This window comes from Bos indicus, chromosome 19, assembly GCF_029378745.1.
Source record: "Bos indicus isolate NIAB-ARS_2022 breed Sahiwal x Tharparkar chromosome 19, NIAB-ARS_B.indTharparkar_mat_pri_1.0, whole genome shotgun sequence".
In the NCBI taxonomy this organism is placed as follows: Eukaryota; Metazoa; Chordata; class Mammalia; order Artiodactyla; family Bovidae; genus Bos; species Bos indicus.
This window is the reverse complement of record NC_091778.1, coordinates 29,356,325-29,374,865: the sequence shown is the minus strand read 5'-3', so window position 1 is coordinate 29,374,865 and position 18,541 is coordinate 29,356,325. Positions and strand designations below refer to the sequence as shown.

Genomic DNA, 18,541 nt, shown 5'->3' with positions numbered 1-18,541 from the left:
TTCTACTTCTGTGTATTTTTCAGCTTCCCAGCACGCACACACATGCACATATATGTACATTAACTGAAAGGAGCCAGGAGGGTAGAGGGTGAGGAGGGTAGCTGGTGAGAAGACTCATAAACCAAAGGAAGTGTTCCCTGAGGCACAGCCTCCCTGCCCACCCAGGGGTGCTGCTGGGTGGCCAGCAGTTGACTTGGATCAGGGGAGTGGGATGCAGTGCATCTTTGAGAATGAACTTGGTTATGCCTTTATATGACTCAAAATGTGTTTCTCCTTAGAGAATTTTATTGTTCTTTTAACGCTTAAACATTTATTAGTAATTGGAACACTTGTTGGACCTTAGTGACATTAGGCAGTGAACTTCTGTTGAGGAAAGTGCCCTAAATTTGGTGAGAATCCACAATAACAAAATTAGCAGCTTTTTAATGTGAGCCATGTAATCAAATAATTGATTTTTAAAATCCCTTAGGTTTCTTGCCTGCTAAAGTACTAGGATCACTCTGTAGGCATGACAAATTATCTTGGTAACATGATTTAAAATATTTTGAACACCATTTTTCTCATTCTCTGCATTATCCATGAGTTCTAAGACTTAGTAACTTCTATTAAGCTATCCAGAGTAATTGCTGACTAATCATCTCTTATGGCCTAAGGATAAGTGTTGTTAATATGAAAGGATGAAGGTAGTTTTTATGAGACCTAACACCTGTCTAACCTTAAAAGTTATATTTAATTTCTTAATACAATTAGGTGATTACTAAGGTGTTTCAAGTGTTTATTGAATGTGCTATGAGTAGGTTGGTAAGGAGAAGCCTGGTATTTAGGAGGCCTTTTACCCTCTAGTTGCACAGAAGCTCTGCCATCTTCTTGGCATGAATGTGATGGAGTTCACTCGGGCCATTCTCACCCCCCGGATCAAGGTCGGCCGAGACTACGTGCAGAAAGCCCAGACCAAAGAACAAGTAAGTTTAACGCAGTTATCACACAGTTGCTTGAGTGATTGATAACCGTGGTCATGACACACTCTGATTGGCATGTAGCAAATTGAACCAATAAAAGCTCCATCATCCAGATGTTTCTTGGTACTAGTTGACTGTTTCCTCACAGAAAATTTTTAGAGGTGACTTATAAAAAAGGAAGTTTGAAATATAACCTTGAATTTTCCCTAGGTAGATGAACCGTCCAGGAGGAAAAAGCTGTGTACCCTGGCATCCCACCCAGCAGGGGTTGCCCTGACTGATCCCTTGTTCCTGTAAGGGGAGGAGGGCACAGCACCGGGAATGTAGGAGTTAGAATCACCTGTTTCATGGTGGACTCTGGGCTTATAATGCTGCACAGAAGCCCAGGGGCAGGGGGAGGAAGTCATTTTTACTGGGCATTTTCATCCATCTCCTATATTGATTATCTCCACTCTGTATCTAATTGTACTAATATCCTCTGTTGATGTATAAAACTGAGACATGATTAAGCGGTAAGTGCTCTTTTAGGGTTTGGAGGGCACTGTAGATCATTAAATTCCTTCCATCTAACAGCTTTTAGTGTTTTGCTGAGATTATTTTCAGACTAAAAGGTTGCTGTTGTCTGATTACAGGCAGATTTTGCAGTAGAAGCTTTGGCAAAAGCTACCTATGAGCGGCTCTTCCGCTGGCTCGTTCACCGCATCAATAAAGCTCTGGACAGGACCAAACGGCAAGGGGCCTCCTTCATTGGGATCCTGGACATCGCTGGATTTGAGATTTTTGAGGTATGTCATTCTCCCTCCTGCTCTTCTTGCTTCTGTTTATTCCTTCATCAAATAATCTTCCAGGCTCACAGTGTACCAACTGCAGTGCCAGGCACCAGGGATATGATGGCAGATAAGCAGGTACAGTCCCTGCCATTCTAGTAGAGAGTCAAACATTAAGAAAAACCACCAAATTCTCGGGATTTTGAATAATGAAGTGAGAAAGGGGCTGTGATGGAAGGAATTGGGGAGACCCACAGTGCAAAGTGTGCTCGCAGCTGCTAAGAGCTCAGCATGAGAAGCCCAGCCTCAGGAAGAATCCCCGGCAACATAAGAGTAGGTCTAGTGTCCTGTGTGGGAGAGAATTTGTTAGATGTTAGAAACTGCCAAAAGCCAGGGTATCTAGACGTAGCTGACCAGAGGGGCAGAGGAGCCGGAAACACAGAGTGTGAGATGGAAAAGCAGACGTGGGGAGAGTGTGGAGGGTGGTGGTGTCATAGCTCAGGGGCCAGATGATGGTGGTTTGGGTGGGGGTCGGGAGCAGCCTTGTGAGATGGAGAAATGAAGAGACGTGATGGTCTCTGTTCTGAAGACACACCCACAGCATTTGTTGATGTGTTTCAATATATTTCATTATTAATCTGACTAGATTCTCCAGACAGCATCAATCCATCAAAGGTTTGTATTCACATACCTACTGTGGTTTTGCTAAAACCTTGATAAAATTTTGGTCTCCTAAAAATGTAAAACTTTATCTCTCTTTTGATAGACCAATTATATAGTAAGGCATAAATACTTCTTGGGATCAGGGTAATACTTTGGCCAAATTGAATTGTCTTGTTTTGAAATGAACCCTTTTGGATTATGTCTGTCCTCATAAAATCTGAACTGTTATGGTATAGTAGTTTTATCCACCAAACTGCCACTGACACTGTAAGAGATTGCTTTAATATGTATTGATTTCTGAATAACTGAAAAATCATGAAAGGTGGCTGCATGCAAATTGCATGTCTGTTGCTTTCCTGTCTGTAAACAATCAGCAGATATAATGATGAAAAAGACCTCCACTTCCAACTGCAAAAAACGGATGAAATACCTAAGAATAAATTTGAGAAAAAATGGATAAGATTTAGTTGAAGACAACTTTACAGTGCTACTGTAAAAAGCAAAAGACTTGAAGAAATGTAAAAATGTGCCTTGTTCTTGGGTGAGAAAATTCAGCATTATAAGGGTGTAAATCTTCCCCAAATTTATCTTGAAATAGAACATACTTGTTTAAAAACCATTCATAGGAATTTTAAGGGGTAGAGGAAGACTAGGTGACCTGCTTCTAAAACTAATTTGAAAAATAAACTAATAAAGCATAGATAGTAAAATTCTGAAAAAGAAATAAAAAGAGGATACTAAGAGATATAAAATATAAAGCTGTAGAACTTCAGATTTGACATGAATATACATAGTAGAAAAATGTTTTAGATACTAAAAATGCAGAATTATTTAGTGAGAATTATTTATCATGGGAAAAGAATGGGAAAGGCCTAACTGTCCACCATTAGGAGATTTATGTTCACCACAGGAGGTTGATTTGATTAATTATGACATATATCCGTGAAGTAGAGAATTGTGCACCCATTGTAAAGCATGGGGTGGCTTTATAGTACAGACCCCAAGATACTTTGTTAAGCTTAAAAAGCCGAGGTAGCACACACATTTATGAGTGCGCAGACTTTCTGGAAAGATTGCAGGAAATAGGTGACAGTGGTTGATTAGCGTGATCAAGCGGGTGATCAGAGTGAGACTTCTCAGTGCAACTCTCTGTACATTTCAAATTTTATACCAGGCATTAACCAATTTAAAAACAAATAATTTAAAAATATTTTTAGTAGCTTAAATATGGAAGGCAAGTAGACCTTTATTTAACAAAAATACCATCATACATGGTAGCTCAGGCTGAGTAGAGCACTAAGTCCCGTGATCTTAAGGCAGAGAAAAATCCATTCACATAAACATCACCACCATCAGGCGCTCTGCAAATGCTGATGCGGTTCACCAGAAATACAGCATTGAACAAGGCAGACGCTGCCCCGCCCTCCTAGCATGAGCTCATTCTAAAACAGAGTGCAGCACCTCCCAGGGAAGATTGGAGTGGCTTTTTCAGACCATAAGTCTATTCCTTGGGGATTGATTAAACCTTCTGTAATTGAAGATCACTTTTTATAATGAAAGACGTTATTTATGGCCCCATGGTACTTGTGTGGACAGCATGGAGGCAGAAAACAAGACTGAGTACTTCTCAAAGAATGCAGTTGCTTTAAGAAAATTACCCCTGTTACTTTATCCTTTCATTTTTCATCCCATCAACAGCACCGTGGAGAAATGGGCAGAGTTCACACAGAGAAAAACTGAAATGTCTGTAACAGATGAAAAAAAAAATTTTTTTTTTTTTTTCCTAACTCATTCTGGAGCTACTGGCCTAAGTAAGGAGCAGAGGGGACAGGACAGCAGCCCATCTGTTCTCCAGACCCACAAAGTGCTCAGAGATGCGCTTGCCTCCTCAGCCTCTGACCTTCCCGAGTCTTTTTTCATTTTTCTCACTTTCTCATTTATTCATTTCTCTTCATTAAGCATTCACTAGTAAAGATGGTTTTATTTGTAGATAATCAGTTACAGTAACTGACGTACTCCTTTCACTATTTGGAACCAATCTGTGGGGAAAGGAGTATGTCAGCTACTGTAACAACAGACTGGTTCCAAGTAGGGAAAGGAGTACATCACCCTGCTTATTTAGCTTATATACAGAGTACATCATGAGAAATGCTGGGCTGGATGCAGCACAAGCTGGAATCAAGATTGCCAGGAGAAATATCAATAACTTCAGATATGCAGATGATACCACCCTTATGCTAGAAAGTGAAGAACTAAAGAGTCTCTTGATAAAGGTGAAAGAGGAGAGTGAAAAAGTTGGCTTAAAGCTCTACATTCAGAAAACTAAGATCATGGCATCTGGTCCCATCACTTCATGGCAAATAGATGGGGAAACAGTGACAGACTTTATATTTTTGGGCTCCAAAATCACTGCAGATGGTGACTGCAGCCATGAAATTAAAAGACTTTTGCTCCTTGGAAGAAAAGCTATGACTAACCTAGATAGCATATTAAAAAGCAGAGACATTATTTTGCCAACAAAGGTCTGTCTAGTCAAGGCTATGGTTTTTCCAGTAGTCATGTATGGATGTGAGAGTTTGACCATAAAGAAAGCTGAGCACCGAAGAATTGATGCTTTTGAACTGTGGTGTTGGAGAAGACTCTTGAGAGTCCCTTGGACAGCAAGGAGATCCAACCAATCCATCCTAAAGGAGATCAGTCCTGAATATTCATTGGAAGGACTGATGCTGAAGCTGAAACTCCAATACTTTGGCCACCTGATGCAAAGAACTGACTCATTTGAAAAGACCCTGATGCTGGGAAAGATTGAAGGCAGGAGGAGAAGCGGACGACAGTGGATGAGATGGTTGGATGGCATCACCAACTCTCTGGACATGAGTTTGAGTAAACTCCGGGAGTTGGTGATGGACAGGGAGGCCTGGCGTGCTGCAGTCCATGGGGTCACAGAGTCGGACACGACTGGGCGGCTGAACTGAACTGAGTTACAATAGCAGACTGAGTTTATCACGTTCTCATTTTAGTTTCTCAGTAACATGATCTGGGGGTGGGGTGGCGGGGCTTGTGCGTAGATTAAGAGAGATCCTCATCAGTCTAGGGTAGTTGAGACCTGGTTAATAACTCCTCAAGAACATTTTGAGAACAAGCTGACTGGTCCTCTCTTCCTCCCCCTCCTCTCCTTCTCCCCCGCCCCACTTCCGCAGCTGAACTCATTCGAGCAACTGTGCATCAACTACACCAACGAGAAGCTGCAGCAGCTCTTCAACCACACCATGTTCATCCTGGAGCAGGAGGAGTACCAGCGCGAGGGCATCGAGTGGAACTTCATCGACTTTGGCCTCGACCTGCAGCCCTGCATTGACCTCATCGAGAGACCTGTAAGACCCTCTCCTGCCGGCCGGCTCTCCACCCGGGTTCAGGCGGTGCCTTGAGCTTTTCTTCCCATAAACTGAGACGGAAATGTTCCTGTCTCATCAGCGTGAAGATAATTTTCTGATCTAAATTTACTAGGATGCTTTGATGAAATACCCATTTAAAAAGTGAAGAGCCTGCAAGTAAGACCCTTCTCGAGCTGTCTTTTCTCTCAGTCGTGTCCTGTCCTCTCATGGGTGTGGGGCTCAACCAGGCACATGTCCAAGACTTATTGGTTCTGTGTCTAGCTATGAATTAGGTGGGTCGTGCAGATCCATTTTGGGGGATCACTGAAGCTTATCCTCGTAAGTACAAAGGTGCTCTTTACAATGTTTGTAAGAGTTTATAATCGTAAAACATTTAACAATAACATGTAGAATGATATGGGAGTATGATTCGTTTGAGGAGCCTTTCAAAATGTAGAGTGAGGGCAGTATTTTCTGGAAAGAAGATATCAAACAGTGACTCTGGGGGGCGCCTGCCAGGCTGTCATCTGTCCTGACCTCTCGTAGCCCAGCCTCCGGCCAGCTTCTTCTGAAACTCTGACCAGGAGACGAAACATCGTCTCCCAAACAACTCTTTAGAAATCCTCAATTAAAAGGAAAAGTGATAACAGAGATCTTGACACTAAAGGATGAAATCGGAAGAATAAAAAGGAGACAAAATTATGGATCTTCTGAGTCATGCTGTCTTGGAGTCCTTTAGAAAAGATTAAATTATATTTGGGCTCCTCTTTCAGAATTTAGAAATATTTTCATTGAAAGATTAAAAATGTAAAAATTATGGCAGAAAGATGTGTGTTTCACTTACCTTAGTCCAGAACTTCATTTCTCAAGGTTCTCGTGAGTGGGTAAAATCGGGTTAAATGCCTCTCTGGCCCATCTCTTCTGTAGGATCCCTACTAAACCTGCTTGCCTTTGATTATAGCGTTCTTTCAGCATCTCTGAACCCTGCAAATTCTTTTAAATAGAGGAGCCGGAAACTAAACAGCCGGGGAGTGAGGGTCTTAGTCCTGGGCTTTCAGCTGCTTCTACCTGCTCCTGTTCTGTTAACCTCAGCCTTTCTCTGACCACGTTATGACATTTCAATCATGTTTAACTAGGACCTCCAGTTACTTTTTTTTTTTAATGTTTATTTATTTGGCTGTGTCAGGTCTTTCGTTGCCATACACGGGATCTTTGTTGCGCCATGCCAGATCTTTCCTTATGGCGCACAGATTCTCTAGTTGTAACACACAGGCTTCAGTAGCTGTGGCTTAGATGCTGCACAGCATGTGAGATCTTAGTTCCCTGACCAGGGATCAAACCCATGTCCTCTACATTGCAAGGAGTATACATAACCACTGGACCACTAGAGACGTCCTTCCAGTTACTTTTTAGTCATTATTTGTACAGAGTTAGCTCTTCTCTAATAAATACAAAGGGCCTGTGAGTTGAGGAAAACTGGTAGGGATTTATCCCAAATGCTGATTTCATCGTGGTACCCTAGAATTGGTCTGTTCAGTCTTGGATCAGAAACTTGCCATATTTGCAGTATGGCGGTAAACCATGACCCCAAACCTCTATAGCGTAGGCCATTGCTATTGTAATATTTCGTTTAGCTTTCAGGTATACGCCCACTCTCTTCCCCAAAAAAGGTTTTTGACCTTCCAGAATAGCATGCTCCGGACACTTTTTTATTTGAGACAGAGTTCACTACCCTAAAATTTTTTCTGAAGTACAGAATTCAGTGAGCTTCAGCATAGAGTTGTACAGCCATTACCACTGTCTAATCCCACAACGTTTTCATCATCCCAGAAGGAAACTTGGTACGTTTGGCGGTCATTCCCGTTCCCTTTCCTCAGCACCCCAGGCACTAGTCTACTTTCTGTCTTTGTGCCTCTCAGGCTTTTTTCAGTGAGTTAGTTGAGTGAAATAACACAGGCTCTCAACACAAACCTAAAAAGTAATTGATAAATTATATCATCACCTTCCATATATTCTACTTAACTGTAGTTTTAAATATTTCACAAAGTGTGAAATGCTCATTTAATCATCACTTAAACAGAAATCTTAAATTGACCTGGATAAGATATAAAATGTCTGAAGCATTCCAGGTTGTGGAGGGTTTATTGACTATAAAGACTAAGTTTCTCTATACCTTCTGTTTCCTTTCTGGTGTCTCTTATTTGCTACTTTTTGGGAGTTAATCTACTTGGAATTTTTTTTTTTTAATAAGTTTATGAAATACAGTATTCATCTGTTTTCTTGCCAGTACTCAGCCATTTGAGATCTCAGCATTTGCGTTACAGTTATAGTTTGGCAGTACCTGTTATCCTAGAAGTTTGCTTTCCATAGATACTCGTGAAGCTCTAATTGTTTTGGAAGTTAAACTGCCAAACCCAGTGGAAAACATCCTTACATGTACAGTGATGTGCAAACTATGTCAGTTCTTCTTGCCTCTGTTATCAGGCTAACCCTCCTGGCGTGCTGGCCCTTCTGGATGAAGAGTGCTGGTTCCCTAAAGCCACAGATAAGACCTTTGTTGAAAAGCTCGTTCAAGAGCAAGGGTCCCACTCCAAGTTTCAGAAACCACGTCAATTGAAAGACAAAGCTGATTTTTGCATTATCCATTATGCAGGGAAGGTAAGAGTGAAAGAATTCCATTAAAAGTACCACGCTTGAAATTTTGCTACTTTTGATGAGGGTTGTAACAAATGTGCTGGGATGTGAAGCAGGGATTGCACGGCCAAGCAGTGAGAATGGGCCGCTCATGCTTAAAATCCCCAGGCTCCCCAGTGCTTTGGGAGGAAGGTTTTTAGGGTGAAGGCTGCAGAATATGTGACTTCCTTTTGATTGGTTGCTGGGGAGGGAACAGGGCGGTACTCCAGGCACCTTGGGTTCAGCCTGAAGTTGCCATCTTTTGCCTGGCAGAGGTTCTGTGAATGTTTGGGGTTAAGGCTGAATATGTTTTTCTTGCTTTTGTTTTTTCCCCTCTCTCCGCCTTTGGCTGTGGTCCGGCAGGTGGACTACAAGGCAGACGAGTGGCTGATGAAGAACATGGACCCCCTGAATGACAACGTGGCCACCCTCCTGCACCAGTCCTCTGACAGATTCGTGGCAGAGCTCTGGAAGGATGGTAAGAATGTGCTCGTGTTTGTCATCGAGCTTGACTGGAATCTTTTACAGTTAAGGCTTATGTACGGTTCTTTTACATAGAGATGTGTGTATATTTTCTTACTTTAAAGCTCTTTAATTTCCCTAGAGCAGGGCTGCCGTTGTGTCGGATTTTACCCACTTTAAGGAAACTTGAGTAACAAGATATCTGCCTTCTTGGTCAGATGCTGTGGGAACATTCTAGTAGCACAGCCATAAGACCTGCACGTTTGCCTCAGGCCACCCTGGTCCCCACACAGTCGTAACCCAGGGGTGTTGGGATGCAGAACCCTGGAAGCCTCTGCATTCTCAGACCATCTGCATATAGGTCAGTTGTCTTTTTCGCCACCAGTCCTCAGGTGGCGGTTTCAGTGGCTTTATCGTAGACCAGAGGAGCAAAGCACCTGTGTCCATGTTTGTAGTGGGACCAGCGTTTTCTGAGCTTAGCTGTCTACATGTTTCATCCTGGTTGTTCCCCCCACTTCACTTGGCCTCAGGTCATGAGGACCTTAGCTTCGAGTCTGTCTCTGCCTAGGCCGTGACCCTGACCCCAGGCTTGTCAGCTCACTTCTGCTTTTTCTGTAGCATCTCAAGACCTCGTCACCTAGGTGTCTCCGCACAGGTAGCAAGAAAGAAACCCAGGATGCAGATCAGAGGGCTTAGGGCCATCAGGGCAAAGAGAAAGAAAAGAATGACCGCAGAGACAGTGAGCTGGGGATGATGACCATGTCAAAGACGGTCTAGTCAGGTCACTTAGGTCAGCTCCAGCAAGTGTGGGGGTGGGCACAGTGCATGTGCTCCAGCACGTGTTCTGGAGAGAGACTGTGGCTGTGAGACTGCACAGGCAGGGACTAGGGGAAAGGTGCGGTTTCCAGCAGGTGAAACAAGCTTTTCATCACTGTCCCTCTGGGTGGACATCTGCACGTGGCCGCTGCTGCTCGCTGTTGCTGGCAGTAACTTGCTTCACCAAGGCAGCCTTTTGAGGTCTGAGGAGAGGGCAGGACCCCAAGGTGGCGTCCACAGTGCCATGCAGCAGAGGGACTCTCGGCTCTGTGCTCTGGGAAGTATGAGAGTAGGTCTGAGCTGTGAGTCTAGAGTGGAAAGGGGACCCTGAGATCTGGTGGCCACTGGGTCCACAGGGCCAGGAAGACCACACAGGTCAGTGGGAAACATCCCAAGAAGAGGAGGCAAAAATGACTGACACTGCTTGGCAGGAATGTAGTGTTCAGTCAGGAATGGATTGTTGTGCTGCCCTGGGCAGTGTGGGGCCCCCCAGCTTCGCTCAGGTCTCAGAGCAAAGTGGGTGAGACGTGTGGATGACTGCTGAGTGTCGGTGACCCCTGAGATGATTGTCACATGCAGAATGGAGGAGGGCTGCCTTGTTCCTGGGGTGCTAAGGTCAGATGTCACGAAGGAGGAGGCAGTCTTTCTTGTCCTTGAAAAATAATAATTTGTTGAAAAAACAAAGCCAGTATCTCCTGAGCACGTGCTAAGGGCCTGGCAGTCTCCCAGCATCACTGGTGAGCATTTACATCCTGATCGGGCCTTAACCGCAGAGTGACAAAGTTTACCTGAACTCATATCGGAGTGGGTGGTGTTTTTAGAAGTGATGTTTGTGTGGGCAAAGGGGTTGTTGAGCCAGTGGAAGGAATGATCACAGTGAGGAAGTGGAAAATCCCAGCTCAGGGTAAGAATCCCATTGAGGCTTTAGGGCAGGGCTGGGACCAGCAGGCGGAGCGAATTTTGCAGATGAGAATGGTGACAGAAGAGGCTGGACCACAGAGAAACCCTCTGGCAAGTACCATGGATTTGTCTTCATGAACTGAATGGCATCAGTAGGTTTGTAGGTCAGCGTAGGAACACAGTGTGAACTTGAAGAAGCAAAGCGGGCAGTGGCTTGTCGGATGGATTGGGGTGAAAGACCCCAGAAGCAGGGAGTTCAGAGCAAGGTGACCGAGGACAAAAGCAGCGGGCATGGAAGAGCAAAGCCTAGGAGAAAAGGAACAGAGGAAACTAGTGGTCTACCGTTAAAGTCTCAAAAGTGGGTTTTCTCTCTTCATTTTGAATGAGAAGAGAAGCAGGTGTTTGGGGAATCATGGCAGGAGGTCCTGGGCTTGACCAAAAGCAGTTTGGTGGGAATCACCTGCTGAGTCCCTGACCCGTTCACTCGTCCAGCCTCACACTGGATCATACACAGTCAAGCGGATCCCAGAACCATGAAAGACTTGTTCTGCGCCCACCCAGGGCTTTCCCAGGACACACTCAGAAGCGGGAGCAGGACGGAGGGGCCTCTGCCTTGGCTTCCTCCTTCCCAGCTCCTCATCAGCCCCACCCTCCCCGTCCAGGTACAGAAGGGCATTTGTCCGCATCAGGTCAGAAGTTTCAGGAATGAGAGATCTGGTGGGGAAGGTGGGAGGGGAGGCTGCAGTTGCCGTGAAGATGTGACGCGTATCCATGTCACAGGTACAGGGAGGACCCTGTCTGGAGAGCCTTTACCTGCCTGTTTATGCTTTCCCGAATGAGCTATAGAGAGGTTTTTCACTTGATGACAGAAACTCTGAAAGGCGTGAGGCCTGCAGGGCCCTCCTGTCCTGCCCGGGCCCTGTCCAGCTGTCCTCAGCTGTTTGCACTACTCTCCCAGGGCCTCACCTTTCCCCACAGGCAGCTCCGGAACACATGTCACCACTTCGGTCTGAACAGGCCAAGTGGACTCCTACCCCGAGCGTGCCCTGGCTGTGCCAGTGTCTGCTCCAGAGTCATCCTGCGTGTTTGCTGCTCTTAGCAGGAGGTCTTGCCATCCGTCAGCTCAGGTGCAGTCACTTGGTGTAATCCGAGTGACAGGTTCTCGGAGGTGACCCACCGTTGGGTGGGTCGGGGGCGGGGCAAGCAGAGCCGGATGCCAGGCTTCCCCGATTGCGAGGACTGCATGTTTTATGTGTGAGCTCAGCGGCAGGCCCAGGAGTTTGAAAAGGGTTGTAGGGTGGAGAATTCATCTTGTTCACTCTAGATGTAGGGATGTCTTGGGAGAAGAAGAGCTTCTGGGAAAAAAATAGTCCTGGAAAAAAACGTAAAAATAGTTGAATATTTTTATAGCCACGTCAGTACAAAAGCAGAAAATGACAAGTTGACTGAATGTTTGAGGATATGATGGGTGAGTGTAGTTTGCCTGCAAAGATGCAATACCTTGAGTATAAAACACTCGTGTTAAAATAGACTTTGTGTCAGAATTTTCTCCAGGCCAGACCAGGAGAATTCAGATTTATTGGTGGCAGCCCTGCCCTAGAGACTCATAGTGCCCAACTTTTTGCTAAAAGATGTCATGGGATCTCTTAGCAGCTACACTTGATTTCTTACTACTTCTAGGGGCTAACATACAGGGGGAAAAGACCTAAAAATTACATTTTCCTGTAAATGTGCCTCCTGAGATATTTTCATCAGTAACGGTATGATCAATAAGTATCGTCTTAGTTATTATTTGACTGTTACTTTAACATTTTATACAACAGAATTTTGTTTTCCATAATGGTAGTTACTATTTGTATTTGAAGTAAAGTGTATTTCCAAAATCTGAATTGGAAATAAAATTACAGAACAGTGTATTTTTAATAGTAAATGCCACCTTTTTCAGAGTAATCTAACTTACTATTAGTTTTGTCCTGATTTGTTAATAATTTGCAAGACAATATTATAAAAGACAATGCACATGGTATCTTGTTGCTCTTAAATTTCATCCTGCATTTACATGGGGGTAACCATTTGCCTTTGATACATTGTATAATGCTTACACCTGGAGCTGGGAGTGGTTCAGCTGTATTCATTTATTTTGTAAAGAACTTTGTCCAGATGTGCAAATTCTGAAACAGTAATGTTTGCATGGGGTCTGCCCTGGACTAGCTACTTCTGTAGCCCGATTGCAAAATTGACTTGTGATGTCAAATGTCTCTCACACTAACTGAAGTGTTTGTGTATCTGCCCTTCTGTCCTCCTGTTTTTGCTGTTTCTCTGCTTTAGAGATTCAGAATATTCAGAGAGCTTCTTTCTATGACAGTGTTTCTGGTCTTCATGAGCCACCAGGTGAATGGATAAAGCCTGTAGGTCTTCTAGACACAAAGGGTTTCAACCCAGAGGAGGCACTTGCGGGGGGCTGGCAGGGGGGCCGGGAGGGTGGAGGGGTGGTTTCTGGGTTTCTGTTTTTGTTTTGCTCATAGACCTGCATGAACCTTCATTTCATGCTCAGTTTTATTATCCTTAAAGGCAACTGTTTGAGCGCATAAACAATTCAATCGCTACTGCCTACACATCGCTTCTTATTTTATGCGTAGCCCAAAGCACCGCATAGCAAAAGGTCTGTGCCCACCTTTTCCAGTAGTGCCATCTGATACCCAGTCCTCTAAGGGAATTGTTAGGACTTGATGTGCCAAATAATATGTCCCTTGTCTTTGAGTTACCTTTAGATTTTCAACTCTAAGGAACTCCAAGGAGGAATTTTTTTTTTTTCTTTTTCAAGTCATTAACATTTTGTGAACAATTAATTGCATAATTACCTCATGTATGTTGGACTCATCATTATGCCTTTTAATTGGAATTGATGTGCATATCTGGCTACTTGGCATTTTCTTTTGAACTGACCAGGTACTACCTGTCAATACAAGGCTAGATTTATGCACACTGAGACAAAGAGTGGAGTGTTAGAACCTGTACCTTGAACCTGAAGTTGAGTATTAGACATTTGAGCCTAAAGGTTTGAGTCCATAGCCCTGTTTAAAATACAGCCCAACCTATAGATCAACTATACTTTAAAAATAAATGAATAAAGAGAAAGAATACAGCCTAAACATGGCAAAGGCTAATGTAAATGAAGATCATGTAACCTACTTGTTTAGTGAAACTGTCAAGTGAAAATTCGATAAAGTCAAATTCATATTATAAAATTTCCTTCATGATTTTGGAACATAATGCTGAGATCCAAATCCATCTCAAAAGGTTTTAAAAAATATGTTGAAACAAACATGCCCATTTTAACCCAAGATTCCTGCTGTCAGTTCTAGATCACCTACCGTGAAAAAAATAGGTTGCAAGTAAGGGTGTGGGAGGGAGGAATAGATGATGCCAAAGATTGCTCCATGAGCTGGGATGACTGCCCACAGGAGACACCTTCACAGTTGGTCATCTTTGGCCTTGGGGGTGGCGGTGGGGGCAGCTGGTACTGATGGAGCTGAGGAAGTGAAGAGGGAGTCAGGAGGCGGTTTGATGCTTGTGGTCTGCCTGGGACTTGTGCTGTGATAAAAGGTCAGCGGTCGAACTTTTGAACTTGCTCCCAAAGCAGACTGCCCTCTTTAAATTCATTCCTCTACCTCTTGGGTTTCTAGTTGTTTAAGAGACTTGTTGCCCACTGTCACTCCCCTGCTCCTGGCACCAAGCAGGCACACCATGAAGTCACAGAGGGAGGGGCTGGGTGGGCGCAACAGCCTCGCCCAGCCTCCTGCCACGGCCTTTCCCTCTCCCACAGCACAGAGGCTCTTTCCTGTGGGGCTGTGATCTTTGGGGTCTGTGGACCAGGTGCTTTCCATACCTGCTGGATCGGGTCCGTGGCTACCCTGGATGACAGCATTCCCACAGAGGGCCAGCTCACCCCTCCTCCGCTGCTGGCCTCGTAACTGGAAACATGCCTGGTCCATCTCTCTTGTGAGGTGGCCCCTGGTTGAGTCGCTCCGCTGACCTCTGAGTATCAGAGTCTCAGTCTCTCCTCCTGATGAGCCTTCCATCCACCATGGCTCCATGTGGTCTTGAAGCTGTGTATAGTATTTCTACAGCAAAAATGTTCTCAACATCTGCTTATGGAATCAAAGCCCAAGGAGGGGTAACAGGCTTTCAATGAAAACACAGGCATTAGTATTCTCAGTGATTTCTCTGGAGACGATGAGAGGGATCCTAGGGATGAAATCATGATGGCCTTTGATGCGTTGAGGTGGCGGCACCTCTGAATGAGAGGACACGTGCTCACACGGGCCCTGTGCCTTAAAGTACAGTCGGGACATTAGGAAGACGCCACCGGAAGAACATGCAGGCCTTTGAGGTTAAAAATGAGAGATGGGTAAAGAGAGGTTTCCAAAACCATCAAAAAATAAGAACGGGGAGAATGGAACAGAATTCCTGGAGGCAGAATAAGGAGGTCATGCAAGTTTCTGCTGTAAACCAAAGGTCTGTATTTTCTTCCAAATAATTTGAAAGTCTAGACTCCTGGGATAAACTGGTAATGGAGGATGCAATGAATTAGCTAAGCAGTTTCCTAACCCTCAGAGTTGTAGGCGGGGTTTTTAAACTAAAAGGCCTATGATGATAGGGGCTGCTGTCCATGGCTTTGGTCTTGATCCTGTGTCAGGGGACACTTGTGTGCAGTCTGCCCTGACGCTAGTTGACACCTACCACCTCCTTTATGGGGTAGTAAGGACCATCAACAGGAGCAGCCGTGCAGGAGAGACTGTGGTGAGGAGAGGGGCTCCCTGTGCCCAGACTGGCTTCTGCAGGGACAGAAAGTACAGATGGGACAGTAAAGGAGACAGATTCAAGGTCAGCTCAACACTGGTGCTTGGGAGAAGCAAGGTTGCATTCTCTTTAAATCACATGCTCCCTGTCAACCTCCAGGCTTCCTGGAATTCTTCTAAATACTCTAGAACATTTAAGAGATTGGTTCTACAACCCAGTTAGGTAACCATTGTAAATTTGTTACTTCTATATAATAGGGGGTACACTGGAGATAGTCTGCTCAGTGTTAAGGTTGTTTCTGGAAATGCACAGTACTTAAATGTTTGTTTCAGAACCCTTTTTTGGGGCCGTGCTGCATGGCATGTGGGATCTTATTTCCCTAACCAGGGATTGAACCCGTGCCCCCTGCAGTGGAATCGTGGACTTTTAATCACTGGACCAGCAGGCAAGTCCCTCAGAATCTTGACTTAGTAATGCTTTCGTGTACCTCACAGTAGAACTGTCTTAGTCGGTGTGAATGAGCGCTGAGGGCCTCTCTCGGGTAGGAGTGTGAGATAGAGTTCCTGCTCATCAAGGCTGGGTGTTAAAGTTAACCTTAAAATAGGTTTCTACTCCCCTTTTTGATTTCCAGCTCTATTAACTAGAGAGAATTTCTGAAGAACTGGCTTAACTGTGTCAAGTGCTATTAGATCACTAGTATTTTGTCCCATGCACAGATTTAAAGAACACAAACATCTGTCTCCTGAGACTGTCTGCTAGAAGAAGAGCCAGTTAAGCATTCTGGCCCCACACGATGCCATTCCTTATGTAAAACTATTGATGGCAGTTTTATGAGATGGGTGATTACAGCTGCACTTTTTTTTCTCTTAAACTGTGTGTATACCCTTACAGGTCCCAGGTGTGTGGAGCTCATCTCATTTCTGACTGTCCACATGGAGTTTGTTAATAAATTAAGTGTTGATGTGAAATACTTTGAACTCTTTACAGGCTACCAGGCAACCAAGTAATGAATTGCAGTTCCCACCAGCACCCTAATCGGCCTTGCCTGGCCCCTCAGACCGAAGAGCAGCAGGAGAAACAAAGCCACTCCACCCTGAAGCCCTGGGCTGGGGCTGTGAGGCGCTTTGAGGTTTCAGTAGCGATATTAGGTCTTAGGAGAAGCAGTGCCGCTCTTCTCGGGGAACTGCTAGGATCTTGTCTGCATTTTCCTGATTGCTGCTGTAATTTTCAACAAGAAAATATTTTTTTAAATAGAGGTTTTTCTTCGTCTTGGTTTTTTGAGTTAAACTGTATGAGTATTAGGGCCCTGATTATTTAATGAAGTTCCCACAGTGTTTCTGTTTTACCTACAAGATAATTTTGCTCAGTGGTAGAAACTAACCCCAAGTTTAAGTTTTTCAATTTAAAAAAAACCTGAAAGTCTAAAGCATTAATTTTTTAAAACTGTTGTGTATTTAGCTTGGACTTACCTCTATTAGAGTTAAATTTGAAAATCAGGTTCTTTTTTTTTTATTATTTAAAAAAAAACAAAATAGTCCTTCCTTGGAACTGCCTCGTGGGTCCCTGCAGACCAGTACAGCTGAATCCCCAGAGTTCACATGGTGCTTCTTCTCTTATTGTGGGCATGACTCGTTCCTGTGGATCATTTTGTGTTCATTCAGTGGATGTTTGTTTAAACAAATTACTGTGCACCAGGGACCCTACTCAGGCCAACATTGGGTGGTGGGATGGGCAGAAGAAGCTGTCTGAGCTGGTGATCAGAGGGGCCCCGGGACACTGGGGATCAACTCTCAGGATCCCTTGTGTGTTCAGTGCTGGAGAAACGTCCCCAGAAGCTCAGTCCAGTGGAAATATCCATGGAACAGAGTGGAAGGTTTGTCCCAGAGTATGGGGTCTGTGATTGGAAGGTTAGAGGAGGGAGTGGCCTGTTTAGTCTGGAGGCAGGTGGATGTTGGAGCCTAAAAAGAGGTGGCGGGAGAGGAATGGAGACCTAAAAGCCATTATGAGTTTGCTGGGACCCCCTGCATGGGGGCAGGGTTCCTTGGCTCCATTGCACAGAGAAACAAACTGAGGCTTGGAGAAGCTGGGTGACTTGACCCAAGATCACACAGCTTGTGGCTGGCAGGAGTTTGTCTGAGTGGAGTTCCTCATCTTGCACTCTCCCACTGGGGCTACTTGGACCGTGTCCTACAGGCTATAGGAGAAATAGGATTTTAAGTCTAGGAACAAGTAGCTTGTTTAGTTTTAGAAATATCTGTTAATCATGACACTGGAACTAAAGGTATGAGTGGAAAGCACAGTGTGGCTGCAGGGGTGGGAGGATGAAACGGGAGGAAGGAGCCAGGAAGGGTGTCGTCACACAGACCAGGGGAAAGACTCTGGTGGTCTGTCTTGAAGTTCCCATAAATCAGAGGCTGGACATGGGAGGGTTGTTGACGCTGACTCTGGGTTTCTGGCTGGAGTCACCAGTGGCCACGTCTGCCCAGGAGGAGAGACAGGGAGCATCTGCTTCAGTTCAGGACTTTGACCTCAGCTCCCCTCTTCTGACAGCCCCGTCTCCTCCTCTTCACCAGCTCCTCCTTACTCCGGCTCCTTGGGGCTTGCCTGGCACCCCCATCTCTGTTCATTCACCCTTTAAGGGGCTCATCCAGCCCTGTAACTTTAAACCCTACCTGAAAGTCAGCACCTCCCAAACCTGCCTTCTCTCCCTCAGACCTACTTGCCTAGCAGCAGACGGCAATGTTCCACTGTCCACTCAACATCTCCACCTCAGTGTCTCACGGGTACCCAGACATACATAGAGCTTGGGTCCGTCTCCCTTCCCACAGAACCTCTTTCTCTCATCATCTTTCCCATGGTACCACCAGCCACTTACCCACTCAAGCCCAGATCCCAGGAATTCTTGCCCTGGCCCTCTACCTGATTCTCCATGTCAAGTTCATCCTAAGAGCAAGTCAGTTCTCCCACCAAATTGCATCTGGAATCCTCTTCCTCTTCGATCTCCTCCATGACCTCACAAGTTCAGGCTGCCATCATGTCTCTTAGAGCCTAGACTTCGACATGGATCCCTGTCACCTTGCTGATCCCTTCCCAGTCCACCCTCTTACTGTGGGCGTGTCCTCGC

At 44.9% G+C, this 18,541-nt stretch overlaps 1 protein-coding gene across 5 annotated transcripts in view; it reads left to right on the top strand.

Annotated features, from left to right (window-relative positions):
- The window catches only part of MYH10 (myosin heavy chain 10), a 121,611-nt gene that overhangs the window by 72,014 nt on the left and 31,056 nt on the right, over nucleotides 1–18,541 (top strand). For 3 of the 5 annotated variants that reach the window (XM_070773069.1, XM_019981423.2, XM_070773068.1), the window contains 6 exons: nucleotides 844–962; nucleotides 1,592–1,744; nucleotides 5,590–5,763; nucleotides 8,248–8,421; nucleotides 8,800–8,914; nucleotides 12,943–13,005. In XM_070773069.1, coding sequence (XP_070629170.1) covers nucleotides 844–962; nucleotides 1,592–1,744; nucleotides 5,590–5,763; nucleotides 8,248–8,421; nucleotides 8,800–8,914; nucleotides 12,943–13,005 — 798 coding nt within the window. The remainder of the gene's footprint in view (nucleotides 1–843; nucleotides 963–1,591; nucleotides 1,745–5,589; nucleotides 5,764–8,247; nucleotides 8,422–8,799; nucleotides 8,915–12,942; nucleotides 13,006–18,541) is intronic. The other 2 variants (XM_070773070.1, XM_019981425.2) reach the window with 1 other exon arrangement.